This window comes from Cebidichthys violaceus, unplaced genomic scaffold, assembly GCF_023349555.1.
Source record: "Cebidichthys violaceus isolate CVI_PGR_0920_01 unplaced genomic scaffold, fCebVio1.0.p SCAF_13, whole genome shotgun sequence".
Lineage (NCBI taxonomy): Eukaryota > Metazoa > Chordata > Actinopteri > Perciformes > Stichaeidae > Cebidichthys > Cebidichthys violaceus.
Genome location: NW_027176296.1, coordinates 7,166,933 through 7,188,115, shown reverse-complemented (window position 1 = coordinate 7,188,115; position 21,183 = coordinate 7,166,933). Strand labels below are relative to the sequence as shown.

At 40.9% G+C, this 21,183-nt stretch overlaps 1 protein-coding gene across 2 annotated transcripts; it reads right to left on the bottom strand.

Annotated features, from left to right (window-relative positions):
- Positions 1–250: 250 nt before the first annotated feature.
- On the bottom strand, positions 251–20,339 carry mllt1a (MLLT1 super elongation complex subunit a). 2 transcript variants are annotated; one of them, XM_068707580.1, is made up of 12 exons: positions 20,249–20,339; positions 15,641–15,821; positions 14,900–14,982; positions 13,639–13,782; positions 12,592–12,717; positions 11,159–11,812; positions 10,498–10,588; positions 10,264–10,375; positions 9,168–9,267; positions 8,613–8,690; positions 7,765–7,836; positions 251–6,697 (listed from the first exon to the last, which is right to left on the bottom strand). In XM_068707580.1, the coding sequence occupies exons 1-12, from the start codon at positions 20,258–20,260 to the stop codon at positions 6,569–6,571; spliced, it is 1,782 nt and encodes a 593-aa protein (XP_068563681.1). In that variant the 5' UTR covers positions 20,261–20,339; the 3' UTR covers positions 251–6,568. The 2 variants fall into 2 exon arrangements, with proteins under 2 accessions (XP_068563681.1, XP_068563682.1); XM_068707581.1 differs by having other exon boundaries at positions 8,622–8,690.
- Positions 20,340–21,183: the final 844 nt, after the last annotated feature.

The window sequence follows — 21,183 nt, the reverse complement described above, 5'->3', positions numbered from 1 at the left end:
GTTTTTTATTTTCAAAAAATACCAAATCGTTCTGCACATCCAGTTTGTTCTTCTTGGACCACATATAAGGGACACATTTCAGACATCATCACCCCCCCCCCCCCCCCCACCACCCACCCCAAGTTAAAACAAGAAATCAGACCTTTATAAATACAGGCATCCCTGTACCCTTGTCACAGACACATTATGACGACCACTGATGCAGGAAACATCCCGTCTGCACATGCCCCCCCCTCCCACCCCACTCCACATATTTGCAACCATTTGCTCTATATTTTTGCTTTTTCCTCATCCTCTAAAGATCCACACAGTAGATATTCTACCTTTGCTGTATTATACATGTTTTATATATAATATAGTCTCAGCTGAAATGTTTCACTCCAACAGACCTGCACAGGGTTGCAAAGGGAAAGGGACCGGAAGTGTTTCTCTGCAATCTTTATTCCCATTTGCACTTTTTTCCTTTCTTTCATTAATGTCTTCAGTGTTGCTCAACACAGAAACAAAGGGCTCTCAGGAAAATATAACTGTTATAGTGGTTTACATTAGGACCACCAGTTTCAATTATTAAAAACTTAAATTTCTGAGAAATCGTGTTTAATGCGTCATTTTGGTTGGCAGGCGGCTCAAAGTACTACAATACCCATGAGCCTCAGCAGTCATTGAAATAGAGGAGCCACATAGAGGCACAATGGAGTAAGAAACGCCAGCAGCTTTTGCCAATGTTCTCTGAAAAATCTCTTCTTCCTGCATCCAGTGACGTGGCAGTGACGTCGTTGGAGGGAAAGAAAAACTACAGAGTGCTACTCCAGCTTTAGTAGCTGTGGGGCGCAACGCCGCTCAAAATATGTCCTTGTTCTTTTCAATTGTGTTACGTTTCCAACCGCAAAAATAGCATCCCCAAATTTGAGTGCAGCGGACATTATGGATGAGAATTATTATTTTTTGCATCCGAAGACGGAGTAACAAGCCGGTGCAGCGAGGCAGAGACAGCAGGGGGGAAAACAGATATAGAACCGGCATATTTTCACATCTTACTCTGTGAATTGAGGATTTATTTTGACCAAAACAGCGCTGAAGATTGTTGAAACAGTGGAAGAACCAACTCATGGATCTGATGAGTTTTAATTTGCTTCTGTCCAGTTTGAATGGAGTGTGTTTTACAATGAGTTAAAAGGCAATTAAGCTTAGTGAAAGAGAAACTTGGATTCAGAAGGTGTACGGTTGTATTTTTCAGTAGAATATTGTCTTCATGAATGTTTTGAGAGTTTATTTTGTATATTCATCAGCTGTAGCGAAAGCGCTGCTGAAGCGCAATGCATACTGGTACATGTAGGCACAGCCGGCACGGCACCACATCGAGAGATCGGCATTCTGGGTCAATATAGCACAAACTGGGGAATTTATTTCTTTAACGGACTACATTTACCGTCAACACTGATTGGAGATCCACGTTAAAAAGCTGGCAAATTTTCATTTTAACTGAACGCAGTCATATTCATCCAAAAGTGAACCAAAAATGAAAAGTAAACCGATTTAAGATATTATACAATCAGTTTTCTCAACAGCGTTATTAGCTTCTGCCCTTGTTTAGCGGCGCTTGTGACAGAATTTTAAGCCCACTGATTTGATGTTTCTGGCCACAATGCTCCTTGGGAGTCATAGTTAACTAACTGTATATTTTCTAACGTGGTTTTTAAATCATTTGGACTTAATGATTGAATTAGGAGAGTTTCATGTTGATCCAAGCAGTAAAAGTGATCCAACTCTGACGCAACACTGACTGTGGGGGAAAAAATGAATGGGATTTTTACTTCCGGTACCAGCAGCGCTGAAAACAGCTCCAGCCCACTTCACAACTCTATCGTTTCCTATGATGCATTTCTTCAGCCTCAAGTTATCATAACATAACTAAATTATGTGACCGCTTTTGTTTTGGAAAAGACTTCTATGAATGAGCAGAAAACAAAGACTCAAATCATGACTGGACATGACACAGAAAATAAACAGTTCTAGCTCAGGAGTTCAGTCCCCTGAACCAAAGTGTTGGACTCCTTTTGTCCTCATTTTGAGGTTTAGCTCATCCAGCAAACATTTTCCTACACCTGCTTCTTGGTGTTCAGCTGTCATCAAAATAATGACACACAAAACATGAAGGGAACATCCCTCATAACGTTTCACACCTAAAATAGATCCAACGGGCATGTTTGCTTTGTGAATAATAGTGACAAATCATGCCAAAATAAAGACAATTAAATAAGAAACAAACAAAAAGGTTGGCAAAAAGAAAATCAATTCATATTGTATTGCATGTAAATATTGTATAAAATCCTTAAAAATACAGTTCAGGTAACTACTTAAGTACTGAAGTCATCACAGCCAAAAGTGCAGAGGTCCATAAATAAAACATTGACTGTGGGTAGACAGTAGGGCTTCTCTCGAGTCCCCACGTAACCTCCCCTTCTCAACCACCACAAGGGACTGAATGAGTGCCTGGTCAAAGGCCAGAGTTCATGAACTAGGACTCAAAAGTTCCCACATCGATGCACAGAGAAGAGGACAGGAAGGTTGTTCTTTAAAATCTCTCCTATCGCTGACAAACACACTCGCAGACGCACAAACGTCACTCACACAAGTTGCAAAGTTCATTCTCAGTAATCACGGCCTGAAGTTCTGTTGACGGAGGCACACCTAGAGAAAATGAGGGTGGGACGGGGGAAGAAGTGAGGGCAGGAGGGGTGGGGGTGGGGGTGGGGAGGGGTTACTGCAGGGCACATAAGGCGGCAGGAATCCAGTTTGTTTTTTTTTTTTTTTTGAAACATTTTCCGTGCTCAGACGGCGTTTACAGTAAGGGCCGAGGGAGTGTGTACATGTCGCTGAGCCAACAGAAAAAGAAAGAGAAGTATTAAAGCTATCGAGGCGTCAGAATAAACACACTGTCGGCAGGAACAAAAACAAAACAAAAAAAGAGGAGAGGAGGGAGGGAATCGCTCATTGAAGGTTTATACCACAGTGGGCTGGTGTGTGTGTGTGTGTGTGTGTGTGTGTGTGTGTGTGTGTGTGTGTGTGTGTGTGTGTGTGAAGCCTAAAGGGGCCACAGGAACTAACACAACAGGGGCCTGAATCAAGAAGCAAGTTCACCTCATTCTGGCTTTCTTTGGGGTTCTCTGGCTTCATAACACCGGCGATCCTGGAAACCGGTCTCACCAAGCTGGCTCGTGGCTCTGTTAACTCACAATTAACCAAAGTGGGTAGCAGTTTGTTTACATTAAAGAGGTGTGACACAAAGCCCATCTGATAATTCTAAGATAAAACTTTAGAATTTTGTCACCACAGAAGCAAAAAGTAATATTCAGTGAAATCAAAAAAACATCTGATAAACTAATAACTAAGAGATTGAGGGGTAAATGCGTACATAATGTGGTTTAAGGAAACATCTTAATTACTGCTTATTATTCCACGGAAAAGAAAAGATACTTCTTATTGGCTGGCAGGTATCTATTTGAACAAGGTAAAACATCTGGATACCTGAAACATGGATCCAGTCAGTTTAATTGCAGTTAAATTGCTCTTACGGTATATAAAACTACATACAACCAATAACAATACTTAAGCTTTACACTGACTCGCCAGGTAATATAACCTAACCATGGGTTTAAGCAGTCAGCATTTAGTTCCTTTGGAAAGTGACTACAACATAAGTGCGATAATGCACTCGTATGTGCCCTGATGTTAAAAATAATGGACTTAACATGTATATTTAATCTACTAGTAACTTATTATCAGTGTGTGGATATTGTTTTCTAATAAAGATGATATTAGTGGTTATTTATTGTTGTCAATTTGCCTCCATAAAAACACGGTGTTGAAGTCCCTGCATCTTCTTCTGAGTTGTACAAATGGATCATTAATGCAAAATCGACTACTCTGTACCAATTTAAGAATTTCAGTTTAATTATACGCACCTGTAAATGTTAATCAACATTGATAACTACGGCGAACTTGCTTTGTGTTTCACGCTAGAAGCACTGTGGGAATCTGCTGGGCTTTAGACACCGATGATGAACCCCTCTACTGTTAAAAGAATACAAATTAAAAGAGTAAGTTGTGCTACAAAAATATCTTAAATGTCTGATATAGATAGCATGTAAAGCTAAGTGAGTCTACCTGTGTGTAAACATGTTTTTTTGTGCTCATTATTTCGAATGGTTTACAGGTTTTGATGTAATCCTCTGGAGTGAAACTTCTGTGAAGCACCAGGTTTAGTGGTCTAAACTGGTTAAAGTGAGCCAGCTTCGTGGGATCGGTCAGTCGGGGTTAAAGTGATCAGTGAGACCCACTGATCTTGCTTCACGATGCAGGCCCCCCCGAGAGATACAGTTCAGATATTCAAGGAAAGAAAACACAAGTAGGGTTTTCTTCAGCTTATTGGTCTGCCTACAAGCTCTCCGCTGATGCTCTTCAAGCGCCTGGTTACTTGGTATCAAACGCTTCAACATCAAATACTTCAAACCGCTTGACGAGGGCTCGCCGACTCTATTGAACAACAAACGTCTCTCGACACACGACACAGCTGAAGCAACGGCTACTAGAGCTAATCAATGTGAGTAACTACTGTGAGTCACCTGAAGCCTCCTCTTTAAAACAATGAAACTAATCTCAGAAAGCAAGAACATTACATAAATGGCCACCATCAGGGGGGGGAATAGTGGACGTAAAACTTCTAGAGGGCTTAATTAACAAAAATGTCACTGACAAAATGACAACAGCCTACGGAGACACTGGAAAAAAAGAGAAGCAGGGATGGAAGCCATTAAGACAATACTGGATATTCAGGCATCCTTTTATAACACATATATAACACTTGTTTTCCCAAGGGGAGTATTGGGTGGGGGGTATTTCAATCTGTGTGACCATGGCTAACAGAGTGTACACCCCCCCTCACACTGCAAGTCGCAGAAAAAGGCACTAGAGTGGGGCTGTTGCTAGCCGTAGAAAAGTAAAAGCGATTTACATTCATAGCTCACAGGTTATCTTAACCGCAGTCTGGGAATAAATACACAAAATGCACTTGTAGAAAAATAAAATGTAAAAAAAGCGTGGCCCCTATTTATTTATTTTTTCCTTATTTTTGGATTCTGGGAGACAAGTATGGCTACTTTTTCACGGATTTTTAAACCCCCCCTCCCCACCCTAACCCGAGTACCCACCACTTAGAAGGCAATTCAGGAGTGATCCTCCACTGCTCTGGCCGCGAGCAGTCGAGCCCTTTCATGCACGCCAATATGAGAATAAGGGAGGAGGAGGGATGGAGTGAGAGGGGTGGGGGGGGGCTGTTGGTAGGAGGTCAGGGCTCAGCTTTCAGTGCGAGGAAGTAAAGGGGAAACTCAATGTTCAGACAACAGAGAAACCTCATCCAAACCAGAGTCTCACACACACACATACAGCACAGTCTCAGCGTCTTCATGTACAGCTGTCCACGGTAAGTATGTCCGAGGCTTTAAGTGCAAGGACCTGGGAGACAAACATGCACGAATTTAGGTTCCTTTTACTTTAACCCCCCTTCTATTTAGCATTTATAAGCACTGTAAATATTTAAAATGGGTTTATAGCACAATATAATGTGGTTATAGGCACATATAAGGACATTTTAAGTGTTTATTAAGGTAGAACAATGGTTATTCTTTTTTTTTTTTTAACTTAATTGTCTTTCATTATCAGTTTCTAAACCAACCTCAACATAGGAGGAGGTTGCTAGTATACTTACTTACATTTGCTTACCGCTACATTATAGTGTGTTGTATAAACCATTTATCAATGTATATATACTGCCTATGAATAGGGGGAGTTAAAGTAAATTATTACCTGAATCGGTATTTGTTTGTTGTGTGTGTGAAGGAGGGAAACCAGCTGTCGTTTGTGCTCAAGCTTCACGCACAAAGAGAAGTCGGTACCAACAAAGATAACAATCTCTTAAACCTCAGCAACACGCACCCACACACACACACACACACACACACACACACACACACACACCCACACACACACACGAATCAAAGAGTATGTCGGGAGAGAAATGAGCTCCAGCTGACAACAAGGGGGAAGGGGACTGAAGTGTTCTGCCGAGTAAGGAGTGTTCGTGTAAAGGGGGGAAGAAGAGGAGGGGAAGTATTGGGTTTGCAGGAGTGCAGGAGGGTGAAGGAGGGGGTGTGGGGTGCATACCACAGCTCTGCACAGACTCAAAAAAAAAAGACATGTGTAGTGAAAATCCTGACTGTAGACTGAGTTCAGCCACGCCACTCCTCCTCCACCCTCCCGTCCACACCTCCTTCAGTTTTCCTCCCCAGTGTCACGTGAAGGCGGTGTGTCTTCATGTGTGCTTGTGTTTGTTCGTGTGATTCTGTTTGTGTGGTAGTTGTTCAATGGTTCAGTCAGGCCTGTGAAACAGCTGCGACATGATGTGACTTCTCGTCCCCTACTTAAAAAAAAGGGGGGGACACAGTGGCGAAGTCTACCTCCGCCGACGCAATCCACAGGCCGGTCTCCCCACGCCGGTGTCCACTTCCTGTCACGTGGCCGTCGCCTCCAGGTAGCTCTGTAGTTTGCGGACGGTGGACTCGTCCAGTGAAAAGAGGTCAAAGTCAAAGGTGGTGTTGGTCACGTTGAAGTGGCCCGTCTCCTCAATCAGGTTCACAATCTGAGAGAGGAGTGATCAATTATCATTAAGCATAATCATTTTGTCCTTCAGGTCACATTAACAATATATAAAAAGATGTGTACATGGTTCAACAAGTCAAAGTTCTATCACCATTTAAATAACACACCAAATGCAATTAAATATTTTTTTCGCGATCAAATATGAAAGAAAACCAGCAGGCCAGATAAAGCCTAGAATTATTCATCATTGCCATCAAAGCACATATTTCCCTAAGTACATCCCAGCAGCAACAAATAGAGATTATCTGTCTAAGAATTCTAATTTACAGCATACAAACATTTTTTTTTTATATTTTCTTTCAAAGAAAACTGAAATTCAATTGAATGTTCACAATAAAACTGTTAGTAGTAGCAACTGTTGTTAAGGTTGTTCCTCCACGTCTCCACTCACAGTAAAGACCTTCCACACCGAAGACATGATATGTGTGTGAGTGAGTGAGTGAGTGAGTGAGTGAGTGAGTGAGTGAGTGTGTCTGTACTGTGTACCACAGCTGCCACAGTGTGCGTGACATGCATGTTGTGTGTGAGGCTGAACGGATTAAAAAAAGATCAGTTTTCAGAAGTTCAGACGATGAGCCTCCTAGCTATCAGTAGTGACGGTGTTTGCTTCAGGTCTGACGGTGCCAACTGCAACTCCACAAAATACACAATAAACAGCCTCCTAATTGCACAATCCACTGTTGCAACAATCCCACAAGTATGACGTCATGGATATTACCGCTTAATATTGCTAAAATTACCACCCTACCTATTTCAAATAAAATACATTTACTGTGGTTCAGATCACATTATTCATGGAGAAACTTAATATATATAAAGACTTATTTTTCTCTATGGTCAATGCATGGCTCATCACTTTTAAAAAGTGCAAGTCATTGGTTTTTCTATGTATGCATCAAATTCTTTCAGTTGTTGTATATTCATATCAAATTGATTAAATAGTTGGTGCCATTACATTTTCCAGCAAATAATAATCATTTTGATAGACATAATGCCATATTTCATTGTATGACAGTAACAAGCAACAACAGAGGCATGAACACACACCTGCTGTAGGACGTTGCGCTCCCTTAAAGCCATCAGTCTGCGATGGAGGTCCACCAGTTCTTCTGTGTAGGCCTGCAGAGGTTACAGAGAGGTCAGTTTAGCATTAAAGATGGAAAAGTCATGGAGCTGTTACGTTTGAACTGAAATCTATATGAACATGGGAAAAATATGTATCTGCCTGACCCATTGCATGTCGTAATTCTATTACTATTTTCTTTGTATTATTATTTATATTACTATATATTTAGTTTACTTAGACTTTTCTGAATTTACTGTTCATTTTATTGATTATTCTTGTTTTCTTTATTTATTATTTGTTACATGTTTAAAAAAAAATCCATCGGATCTAATCTAAATCAAACCTAATCTCTTTGCTGACCAGATAATCAGGACACCAAACCATATGAGTTAAGTGTGAAATTATTATTTTGGATTAAAAATTATAGGAGAAAAATTGAGGATAAAGGTAAAAGCGTTTGCTGGTTTTCTAAAACGCTACTGCTTGACTGTAATCTTAGCTTAACAGGGGGTGTTTATGGTGCATTTATTCAATGTTATGAAGTAGACCTCTTCCTTTGAATTTAAATCTCTTTGGGAATTAACCTTTTTTTCTGTTTTAATATGGAGGAGTTATTTAGGATCAGTCACTTTATGAATCATCTTGTTACACTGAAGAAGAAAAAAAGAGATTTCTTTTCAAGGGTTCATAGGCCAGAGTCTGTCTGCACATCTGGATCAATTCACTGTCCATGACTCCATCTTGAATTCATCAATGCACCACATGAATGTGGACAAAATACTGCATGTGTGTGTATGTGAGGTAAAAGCATAAAAAAAGTTTGATTTACCCTTCCTACCTTGTCGTATCCCTTCTTCAACACCTTCTCTGAGCGAAACGAGGAATCTGGACTCTTTCTGCCTGAAACCTGCAGAAAAGGAGAGCAAGGAAAAAAGAAAAGGAGGAAGACAAAAGAAGAGAGACAAGCAGTGATGTGAGACCACGAGACTATCTGTGACACTGACGACTGAAATGATATGTAAGAAACGTCTGTCTGTCTGAATGCTAAATGCGTTTCTGCTTTTTATGTTGGGCAGGAACCAAGACATTAAAAATACAGAATGTGTTGGACTGTTTTACTTTTAATCGAAACACACAAAATACATTTCTTGAGTCAATTTTACTCACAAAACCACAAACATACACAACGTAATGTTTTAGGAAACTCCTGTTTATGTTGGCTGAGGATTATGTTGACGGCTGAATACTGGACGAAGACAAACTCAGTAATATGGTTAAGAATAAATAAAACTGTTCGGTGTTAGTAATTTTCTGGTCAAACTATTTCCATCTCTGTCAATACATCAATAAAACCCGGCAGTAAAACGAGGTCTGTGTGACTCACTTTGTTATTGGAGGAACTGTGTTTCTGCGGAGGCGGGGCGGGGTCTCGACTGAGACTGTGCGAGCCGTCACTGCTGTCACTCTCGCTGTCCAGGCTGAGTCTGATGGGGCGAGGTCAGAGGTCAATCACACATCGACTGACAGACAGATCTCATCGTCATGCTGCTTAGCATTGTACTTGGATGTGTGCGTCAGAGATTATAATTATTATTTGCTGCTAACAGAGCCTGTTATCATTTAGTGAAGGAGACACAACAGATGAACAACAGACACATTTAAAAACCAACAAGAGTAGACAATATTAAGACGAGACAAAAAACAGGTGCGGTACAGACAGAAACATGTAATATAATAGGTCTAATAAAATCTGTGTCCGTCTGCACGGTATCAATTTTGAGTAATGTCAGATTGTGTGTTAAAGCCAGTTGAACTGTTGCAAATACAGATGCAAGCAGAAAGTTCCATCTACCTGTTTTTATGATAATTTTTAATTTAATTTGAATAAGTGGAAACGCAATAGATTTGAGGGAAAAAAAAGTTTGAATATCACAAAAACACAAGGTGGAAAATGTATGTATCAATAAAAGCAAAATGCAATAGTCATGACCTACATGAAACATGTGGCCTAAACACTGAAAAGTTGCATCAGACGAAAACATCAGATCAGATCTGTAGAGAGCGATGACCCTCAACTTAATATGTGAAACAAATATAAATGTCATATATTCATCAGGCTTTTCACATCCTTTTTGTTCGTTTCAGGGTTGGTGCTCTTTTAATTACGTCATATGATTGTGCCTTCTTCTTCTGCAATGGTCTGATGGCATGCTGCTGGAGAATTAGTGCCAACAGATGTTTTGAGATGCTACCAACTTAGTCGTGGACAGAACATGCAATGCTAATTGCTTTAGCTGATTTCTTTTCAAAGAGAAAAGTGTCGACTCCGTCGCAGGCAGGGACAATAGTGCAACATGCAAAGTGTGCTTGAGGTAAATGTGTGTTTAAGCAGGACCAGGGTTGAACTTGTCTCACAATGCGATGAAGCACTGTTTTTGATTGACGACCAAACATGTAAAGAGGCCTTCAGGGAGACTGACCGAGAGTCGCGGTTGGGGGGGTTGGTCTTGATGGGCGTCTCCTCCTCCGAGCTGCTGTCGTCGTCATCCGACTCCTCTGACTGGATCTCCTCCACCATCGATCGAAGGGGGCCTGGAAGAGGAAGACAGAATCACACAAACTATAAGACCACTCACATTAACCTGTTAACTTCAGAATACTCTTTAACATTAATGCTCATCTCTGCGACGTAACAAGGTGAATGGACTCTCTACCTTGCCCTTGTTTCTGACCCGGTTCAAAGTCAGAATCTGAACTGGAGTCAGAGCTAGAACTGGAGTTGGAAGGACTGGAAGGGGCTGACTGCTGTGAGGGAGAAGAAGAAGATAATGACGAGAAGGAAAACAACAGATGAAAGAAATGGGACAAAAAAGAGAAATGGGTCAATAAGCCCTGAGTTCAGGATCAACATGATTATTGTGCTGTTCTTTGCGGACTTGATTTTTGGGAATCCTGAACAACATTCAAGATCAAAGATTATGGATTTAAATTAGACCTAATCTCAAAGTACTTTAAAGTCTTTTCATGAATTAAATTGTGTAAAAATACAAGTTAGCGTGTACGGAAACTGGAGCTGAAATAATTAGTTGATTAATTAATTCATAAACTGACATACATAAAAGGTTTCTCATTTGTGAGGGTTTGCAGCTTTTCTTCGTTTTATGTGATGATACATCTTACATTGGGCTTTCAGAAAATGTAACAGACATGTCAGCATTTTCTGACAAGGGATTAACCATTTAAACAGGAATATAATCTGCAGATTGAGCAATAATAATCTCAAATTCCAGCCCTAAACTTGAAATATAATGAATGATCATAATGAATGTCATCACACAATCCTTTCCTAACAGCACTCCTGGGAAACTGACGTACCTCTGACTTGGACGATGCTTCATCCTCTGAATTCGATTCTTCCGACTCTGGAACTTTCTTGGGCTCCTTTGGCTCTTGTGTGTCATTTTTGCCTTTGGCCCAGCGACCTTTTTCCTTAGGAGGCTTCTTCTCTGCGTACGGTTGGCTGGCTGCGGATGAGGAGGAGACCCGAGGAGAAGTCCCTGTGAAGGCCCCGCCACTCGGCACTTTGGGCCCCTCTGAGCTGCCCTTCTTCTGCTTCTTAGCGCTTGGTTTGGGAGACTCGACAGTGGACGGTCGTTTCCCTGGGACTTTAGGTTCTGCAGGCCCTCCCCCCCCTCCTCCCCCACCACCCCCTCCACTCCCAGCCCCCCCTCCTTTAGGGGACATACCCTCCATCTTTGACTCCTTCAGGGTGAGTTTAGGCTCCTTGAAGGCAGCCTTGGGTAGGACCTTAACTTCATCTTTCACTTTGATCTCTGACGGCTTTTTTGAGGATGAGGATGAGGAAGAGGAAGGATCGCGGCCACTCTTGCTGCTTCCGTCTCTGTCGTTGTCTCCTTTCGATGTGGCTTTGCTCTCAGAGTCTTTTCGGGGTCGTTCACGGTGCTCCTTGGTCAGTTTGTGCGGTTTGGGTCCTTTGCTGCTGCCACCACTTCCCTCTTTGCTGGGTTCCTGGAGAGAGAAAACAAAAGCACCGTAATCAACAATTTACTCGTAAAGCACTCAGCCAAAGGTCTCGTAAAAGGAAGCAGACTCAGCAGCACAGAGACCTCGTCAAGGTTTTCCCCGTCTGTGCTGTAATCACACTATCATGTTTACCATCTTTGCTTAGTGTTCTAGCATGCTCACATTTGCTAATTGGCACAAAACTAAACGGAGGCTGATGGGAATGTCATTCATTTTTGCTCATAAACCATCCAAATGTTAACCTTATGGAGGTGCTAAAGGCAAAGTCAGGGACTCCCCAATGTCTGTACAATTAGTCCTTTGGGGATTGAGACTGTCTGTACCAAATTTCATGGACATCAATCTGACAGTTGTTGAAATATTTCTGTCTGGACAATGAAACAAACACTGTAATGGTCTCTTAAAGCTTAATACCAAAACTGTGGCAACAATGTTAAATGTAACCGGATCAGTTTCCTGTTTTCTCCCGATAGATGTCCCGTCTCGTGGCAGATAAGCTGGCCGAGTTATTCTGCATGCAGATGCTCACAAACAGCTGGCTATGATTAAAAGCCTGAATCAGTGTGACCACAAGACAATGATCTGTAGGTTCATTTAGACATTTGCCCCTATATCCTTCAAGACAGTGTCAATAGAAATTGACTGGAATGATCAACGGATTTGTGACACTTTCTGGTTAAATACTCCACATGAATGAGCAAGCTGACAGTGCTAAGCTACAGAGATAACTAAGAGGGTATTTCCTCGTTGGCAATTCAACCAACCTTTGACACGTGAGAGGTCTTGGTCTTCTTGGGGTCTGAGAAGGCAGAGAGGGGGATGGTGGGGAGCATCGGGTAGTCTGGACTGGGCCTCGACACGGCTTCAGCCCCCTCTGGAACCACCAACACCTGAAATTAAAAAGATGAGACAGTTATGGAGCTGTATTTACTTCGACTGCAGACAGAATCAGGCTTTTATCCAGTTATTTTTCCCCAAAGACAATGTTGATGACTCACAGTTAGAGAACGTCTACAGCTTGAATCATCAATACAAAAACAACTGTTTTAGAACATATCAGTTTCTCTAGAACAAAAAAATCAAAAAGGTACATAAACACGCTGAGTGATATGTTGACAACGACTCCCAATGTGCATTTCGGCAAGAAACATTTAATCCTTAAAATAAGTGTGAGCAAAAGCTAAAGAAGCTATCCTGCATATTGTCCATCACTTGTACTCACTTTATCAACGACGTTTCGGGTTCAATTTGAGATGAATTCAGCAACTGTGGCAATGAATTTTGTTCACAAACTCAACTACAAAGTGTTTTTTGATTTGCTACTGACCTGGTTCTTCTCCATAGCAACAGAAGATGAGGTTTTTGGGTATTACAGTATTTTAGCAAAGCCAAATCTGTGTCTGTCTGAGGCGAGGTGGTCACTCCTGCCTGGAGTCTGAGCTGAAGGGGTTTCTGCTGACCCTGCATGATTTAATTTTATTTCACAGAATCTAACCCAGTGGCACCGATGACTAGCATTAAAAATAACTATATAGAAATGTTCTCGCTGATAGTCTTGTTTACTTATGTAGGTCATATAAAGGCATCAGTATATCTTTTTTGAGGAAACTAAAATGCTTTAAGACATTTCAAGAGCTGCAGATACGTTGCATTGAGGATAAAACACTTCCAGAACCAGCTCACAGCTTATGATGTAATACATTAAGTGGTAGTTACTAATTTAGTACTATTGACAACTACAGCATCTGCTATTGACTCTGGTCAATCATTTAGCCATCAGTGCAGTGAACCAGTGTGTCAGTCAGCCTCACCCCGCCAGCTTTGATCAGCTTTCTCCTGAATTCTTTGGTGGGGTTGTTAAAGGTGAGCTTCTCACAGCGCAGGTGGTTGACTGGTGGGTTGCCCTCCAAGTTGAGGAATAAGTCGTAGTTGAAACACACCTTTTTTGGCTCCTCCTGAAGGAAGACAACATGACAAAAAAAAAAAAACCTGCTTTAAACTTCCTCGAACAGCACGTGGGACAAAAAACTATGAGTGTTTGTCTTTCTGTATTACACCGACATATTTCACAACGAAAGGAAAATGTTGAATAAATAAACGATCACCCAGGAAGTCAATAAAACAGACGGAGAAAGCACACTGATAAGCATCAACAAACATTCCTGAGAGAAGCTGTAGAAAAATGGAAAAGAAAAACGTACTAAGACACGCATGAGAGATTTTATAAACAAAAATGTCTTGTGGTAAATGCAGAAGTGCTGATATTTACAGTCTTCTTGTTTGCCTTAAAATGATTTTCTTGACAGATGTATCTATAATGTATAATTTGAAGAAGAGGATGATGTAACATTTTTTGGTGCAGTCCAGAGGTATAATATTACAAAGAGCGGCAGGAGACGATGGTACACTAAAGTGCACATACCTCTTTAACATCGTCCTCCTCTTATAATGAGAGCAAAGCGGATCTTTCTTTCTTTCATCATTCATTTTAATGGCTAATGGTGCCAGTATAATAGTGTGTGCTCGTTTTATTTCTCTCACTTAAAGAGAAAAGTCCCGTGCATAAAAGTTATACTAACACAACCGTGCTTTCTGATCGACCGAGTGCTTATTTAAGAACTCCAAAGTAGAGCAATTCACAAAAAATTGTCAAACAAGACAAACCATCACTGCATTTCACTAAAACAATCTACATGCACTCACAGTAACCAGATTTTTCAAACATGTAAAAAGCAACAACCAGTTTTTTTATCAAGTTATGGAATTAACCTGGTTAACAGCTACATTTCTGCTGGAAAAACCTGTTTTCCTCATAGAAACCCAGACTGGCCTCCCTCAGTCGGTAAATATTTCAATGAAGTTTACAAGTACTATATCAACATTAAATGTAATGATTCCATAATAAAACACCCACAACATGTAAACATCAATTTACACAACTCAAACCATATTGAAGCCTAAATAATGTGCATTTCAAAAAGCTATACTTTCTATTTTTTCCCCACAGCCTAAATATCTTTTCTATAAAAACAGCAACTACACAGTTTACTATCAGTGTCCGGCCGCTCTCACCTTGTTCTTGAAGTAAACCTCAATAGGCATGAGGAAGCCAGCGTAGCCCGACTCCTCCACTTTGTACGGAGGCTCCTTGCATACTGCAGACAGAAACATATCGATAGCAGTAAGTACAATATTCACACTGCTCCATAGAAACGCATTAAGGGGAGGTATACATCTATTAACTAAGAGAACAGTCTGAGCAAACTTTATACTAACATGAACTCAATGTGATGAACATTGATGAATGAAAACAGCTACATTTGTCACGAAATAATGAATTTGCCAAGTCCAAGATTTCTCTTAAAAGACACTTGTGTCACATGATAATAAATCATTTATGAGTTCCAATTTAGCAGACATTTGGGCATTTACAAGACGGACAGTGATTGTCAAAAGACAGATTACAAATGGATTATTTCCACTAGTGCACTATTTGTCGGGGCCGTGTCCATACTCACTGTGCCCTCTGTGAATGATCATATAAACAGAGTTCACGTTGCACCTGTTAGAATCATCAAGAAGGAGTGGGGGAAAGAATGACCATTAACCTCCCTCCATGTTTTTATTCACCCCTCTCTTCTATTTATTTCTGTGTTCATCGTTTTAACTTAAGTTCAATTAGTTCCTATAATCTGTTTTTTGAATGCCCCATGCTGTATTTATTACTTTCTGCCATTTAATGCAGCATCTAAAACACTTGATTACCTTTGTGTATGAGTAAGCTGTGTAAATATTGCTATCCGTCTGTCTCACCTCTCTTGGGTTTGGGGAAGCTCTCATGCAGGCGGAAGACAACCTTCTCTACAAAGTGCTGGATGTCGCCGGTCTCTGGCCCTCGGACAAACACCATCCAGTCGTGGGTGAAGCCTTCTGATGTCACCTTCTTCCTTAGCTGGGCTCTGTGGCCCAACTCCAGCTTTACCTGCACTGTGCACTGAAAAAAAGACAGACACAGAGAAAAGAGTCAAATAGTGCATATCACTATACCAGGCCTGTAGACGTGGGAGAATATTCACGAGCCAAAAATAGGTAAAATGTGAACTACAAGGGTAAAGTTATTCAGATCAAGAAACTGATATGTACATATTGCAGAGAGCAGTTAAATAAACGCCATGAGCTTGTTTTCTTCTTCTGGTTAGACTTTAAATGTGGATTCCTTACTTTATCATAATATAAAGATTTACATGTAAACGTTATGCTTTTCTCTTCTGTCTATGCTGATAAAACTTCCATGAGATATGACATATTATGATGAATTCTAAGACTGGCTTTAGCTCAGTGGGTAGAACTCCTAAAAGAGGTCAAATTTCATCTATGTACCTGTATGTAAATGACAACTGAAATAAAGTTTAAGCATATATATAGCAAATGAAATGTGTCAGACTAAAAAAAGAGACAAAAAGACAAGTAGCCTGAAATTTAGTTGGTTTTCCCTACATGTTTCACTGTCTATGATAAAACAGCTTCACTAAGTGAAGTCAATGATATTTGTAGAGCCCAAAATTACAAATCATGAGCAAAGCTGGCAGTGAGATTATACCATTGGGCCATTATTCATTGGTTTCTGATTCCATCTTGAACGACACCCTCTGAATCTCTATTTTGGAGTATGTGGACTTTTCACTCAAGAGGAGAGGCTGAACACTTGGTCTGGACAAACACAAAGCTGGACAAGTGTTGGGACGCCCCCCGTGGAATGGGACTGATTAGCTGCCCGAGCCGACAGATCTCTAAAGGTTTATCCAGAGGAGGGGCACATTTTTGGGCTACCTCTCCGCCCGAGAACAATGACAGCGACGGGACGAGTAAATGACACTGTGCTGGTGGGGATTGGCATAGCAAGAGAAGAGGCCATGGAGATGGGAGTGCAGAGGGGAACGAGGAGGTGAGGGTGGGGGGGACGAGAGGGGACAGAAAGCTACTTTATGTCCAGGGGAGGACTGAAGAATGTGTGGATTTGGCCCCAGCACAGAGCAGCTCGTGAGCTGGGACTGAGTGGGGGGATTAGAGGGGACGGGATTGAGATGAGCTAGTCTGGCACTCCCTGGCTAACTCTCCCTCTCCCTCTCACACACACTTACACACAGTCACACACACCTCCCCTCCCTGGCACTCTGCCCAGCCATTCTGTGGCAGTAATGCCCTTAAACTCCAGACTCCACCACACCCACAGTGAGCAGCCGTGGAGTCCCTCCAATCATCAACTTCTGAATTGTGAGTTTCTGTAGCTTTTCTTTGATTTATGTGACACTAAACGTGTTTATGTAATATTTGTGTTTTGGACTGTTTGTTAGACCATCAACGTGGGCTTGAGCTCATCATACCAGGTGTTTTTCACCACGTTTTAACGATTTATCAGTTAATCAAAAAAATGATTGACAGAATTATCAATAATTCGAAAAATCATTAGTTGCGGCTACAGAGAAAAATACTACAGCTGCAAATACATATTGATTTGATTGTCTATAAGAGGTCAGAATATAGTGAAACATTGCAATTTCCGAGAGCTAAACGTGACGTCTTCAAAGCGTTCCTGACCAACAGTTCAAAACCCAATTCACAGGGAAAGAAACAGGGAAAAAAGTAGCAACACCTCACATTTTAGAAGAGAAAGCAAAAATAGTTTTGGCGCAATTTATGACTTAAACGATTGATTAAACAATTTATTTTAAACTGATCAACCACTAAAACTAGAGAGGCACTCGGACAGCACAGACCTCCGCCAAGGAATTTTTTCCATAAGTAAAGCGAATGCGCGTATCCGCCCCGTGATTCAGATCTGCTCCAAAATCTTATGGATTCTTCCTTGACCCTTGCTATACTATTCCACCATATATCATGAAAATTGGGCTGATAGTTTTTTCCGTAATCCTGCTGACAAACAGTCCAAAAGTCTGTTAAGACGTAGACATGAATGAACTGAGCTGTGTCAAACCGTCTAAAAATATGAAGAACACAAAGCTAAAAAACTCACTACTAACTATAATTCTGATCAATGATCACAACACGAAGAGCCCGGGAGGAAATGTTCGGCTGGGAAAAAGAAGACTGATGAAAACCACCTTGATGAAGATGGACATTATCTGAAGTGCAGTACGCTGCCTCAGAATGTGAAACACAATGATTACGTGTTTCAATCATTCTATTCTACTAGCATCAGACGGATACAATTACTTGTGGCAACACCTTTATTAAGCTTTCCTCTATAAATGGCAACAACACCAGTCAACACAAAACCACTAACATTGACATGGTGCATGCTCTCTCTCCTCAGCACAGTGCTCCAATTGAGGGGAAATACACATTTTGGCAGACACACTGGCTCCCATGAATACAATGAACTCCCAGCTGACATGTAAATAACACCCTTCGAGACCATGGTAATCTATTCCAGCTAATAAACAATTACAATTTTTTGGTTCAAGTCAGCTGTGTTTTGATGAAGCTGCAGGTTCCAGCTAAATCCTTCATCATCACACCAAACCTTACAACAGTTACTTGTTTTGGAAATGGTCAATCCCAGAGAGCCACAGGGGAGTCACAAATAGTCTGCAGCACCCAAGGAAAACAAGTCATAAGTGTAAATAGGGAGAGTGAATGAGTGTGTGGGGATTATCAGAAGCTGCATGGTCACTGATTTCATCATCACAACTGCAGAGCTCATGATGCAGATCTCATAACTGGAAAATAGCAAAGATCTGAGTCTTTGCACACAAAGTCACAATGCTGCTTCTTTGTACACGCATGAAGCACTTTGACTGTGTCATTATGCTGTAATGTGCAATAAATACATTCAAATACAACATTTACAGACTGAATTTGATTCTCTCTCTCAACTCTGAATCTGACAGACTCAACTGCAGGTTCATTTGGACTTTTCTAAAACTAATGTACAATTAAATGACCCAGCAATATATCTAAATGTTCATTTAAGTTATAATGCTCAGTGAGGGATCACAAAATTAAAACATCTTCTAGTATCAAGTAGCAATACAATTCCCTAAGACCTTAAACTACAGTCTCTAAAATGACCACAAAGTTGAATCAACACCTCTACAACATTAACTTCATGAAGGTAGGTTTCATTTTCATTGGCTGCCGTATTAGACAGCTTTACTTTCCGCTATGTGTACCAATAAACTGACAACTGTGCTATTTGAGAAATAAGAATGGAAAAATCTAATGCAAATCTTTCACATAGTTAACATTCATCACAGAAGCACAACTGCACTATTTGTATAACTTGTAGCAGCAGACTTCCTCTGGATGAACACTCACAGATCTAGTTAAAACTTCAAAGGGGCCAAAGCTGAATGGGGACTAGCTCCAAGAAAGTGGCTGAGCCACTTTCCCTGGGTGTGTGTGGCCCAACCATCTGAAATATAGTCCTGAATAACCTCAGGCATTTACAGAGTAACCCATTTTGAAGCAGTATCTCCCTCACAGTAGGCAGATATGTAATTTGGTTTACCCACATATCTGTTTCCTGCTTAAATAAATGATGTAGTTTTTTTTGGGGATGACATAAATCTTAACTGTGCAAATATATACATGCAGTACTATTACATTTGAAGAATTAAAGGGAACGAGTTCTTAACATTATGTTTTATATTCTGGGTTTTTTATAATGATCAGCTAGTGCATGGGTGGTCATTCATTGCTGGATTCAAGTAAAACGTCTGCACACAGATCATTTGTCAGCTTCTCCGACATGCTGCATGCATTGTAGTCTCCAATCAAAAATGTGGTTAGCTTTAAACATTCATCAACTGTTGGCAGATAACGCAGAGATATTACAGAAGTTGTGTAGTCGTTGCTGGCTCTATTAGCCTTGCATGTGAGGCTTCAGGCCGCTGGCAGTGGAGACACCACCCCGCCTCTCCAGCCCAACCTGGAGAGGACAAATCTTTTCCCCCGGCGCCTTGTAGCGGCTCCTTAGCCTTTAGCAAAACGGCCGACACTCTCCTGATAGGTAGACTAGCTTAGCTTAGCTCCTACAAAAACCTCGACTCAAATGGGTCTGCATGGCGGTCAACAATGTGCATGTGCGTTTTACACCCAGCAGAGCAGAATAAACACAAGGTGTAGATCTCTTTGTGTGCCTGGTTGTGGCTACAGCTACACAACGGTGCTGAATGGTGTGGTAGACTGGAGCTAGCTAGCGGTAAATACCGATGTATGAGTGCCCAGCTAGCATAGCTCCAGAGCCAAACAACTACGAGTTCATTAGCAGCAGGAGCATTTTTTTTTCTTCTGGCTAGCTGAACAGAGGATTCATTCCTGCCCAGCCAGCGCGCAGCCTGCTGGCATTTTCTCCGTGAAAATTTCATATTCCACAAGGAGACACAAAAGCCACTGTACCTGGTTCTCCATGTTTCTCTGGCCTCAGTGATTGTTGTATTTATTTACAGCGGCGTTTTTGGAGCGTCTCCCCAGCCTCTGCTCCTCATTGTGTGTCAATCCAGCCCAGAAGCGGAAGGCAGACGGCTCCCTCCCCTTCCAGACGGCTGCTGGCAGGCAACCAAAACAGAAAGCTCTCTCAGCCAATCAGAAATCGGAGATTTTAAGCACTCTTGAAAGGGACCAATCAAAACACCAAAAAGGCGGGACAGGTTCTGAGCTGCAAATACAATTAAAGCATTTTCTGGTGGTTTTCTCGAGTGACAGCGAGCTTGTCCCAATGGTTACAGCTCTGTTTCAATTGTAAAATGCACATGATGCTAATTGATTAATCGGGGTTCGATTGCATGGCTTTTACAAGTTAGCTATTAGTCTGACCAATACAAAATCAATAAAGTATACTTTTTTAACTTATCTTTTTTCTTAACTTATTAACAATGTTCCTATGTTTATAAAATAATAATATGAATTGTTGTCAGTATGCTGGATTTTCTGAGAAGTTCACAAAAAGGGAAACATAATGCTTTTCTCTACAATCAACGACAACATTTTAAAATAGCTTTAGTTACAAGTACCCAACACCATATGAAGCACTTAAATGTGTTTCACCTGTACCAGCTACATCAAAATGCAACAAAAATAATGATCCATGCAGGCATAATAAGCTTGTAAGTGTTTTTTTATGTTGTTTTTTTCGCAAAAAATAAATACATTTTCAACTTTTACTGAAGAAACTTATCTGAATACATAATTTATCGCAGGTGAAAAGCAAACATTTTAATGCAGTTTAATTAGTAAAAGCCTGTAAAGTGCAGTTTCCTTCCTCCTTTTTACCCGTAGTCTGCATCAAAGGTTAATTCCTTTGTATCCTAATGTAACATATAAATCAAAAGAAG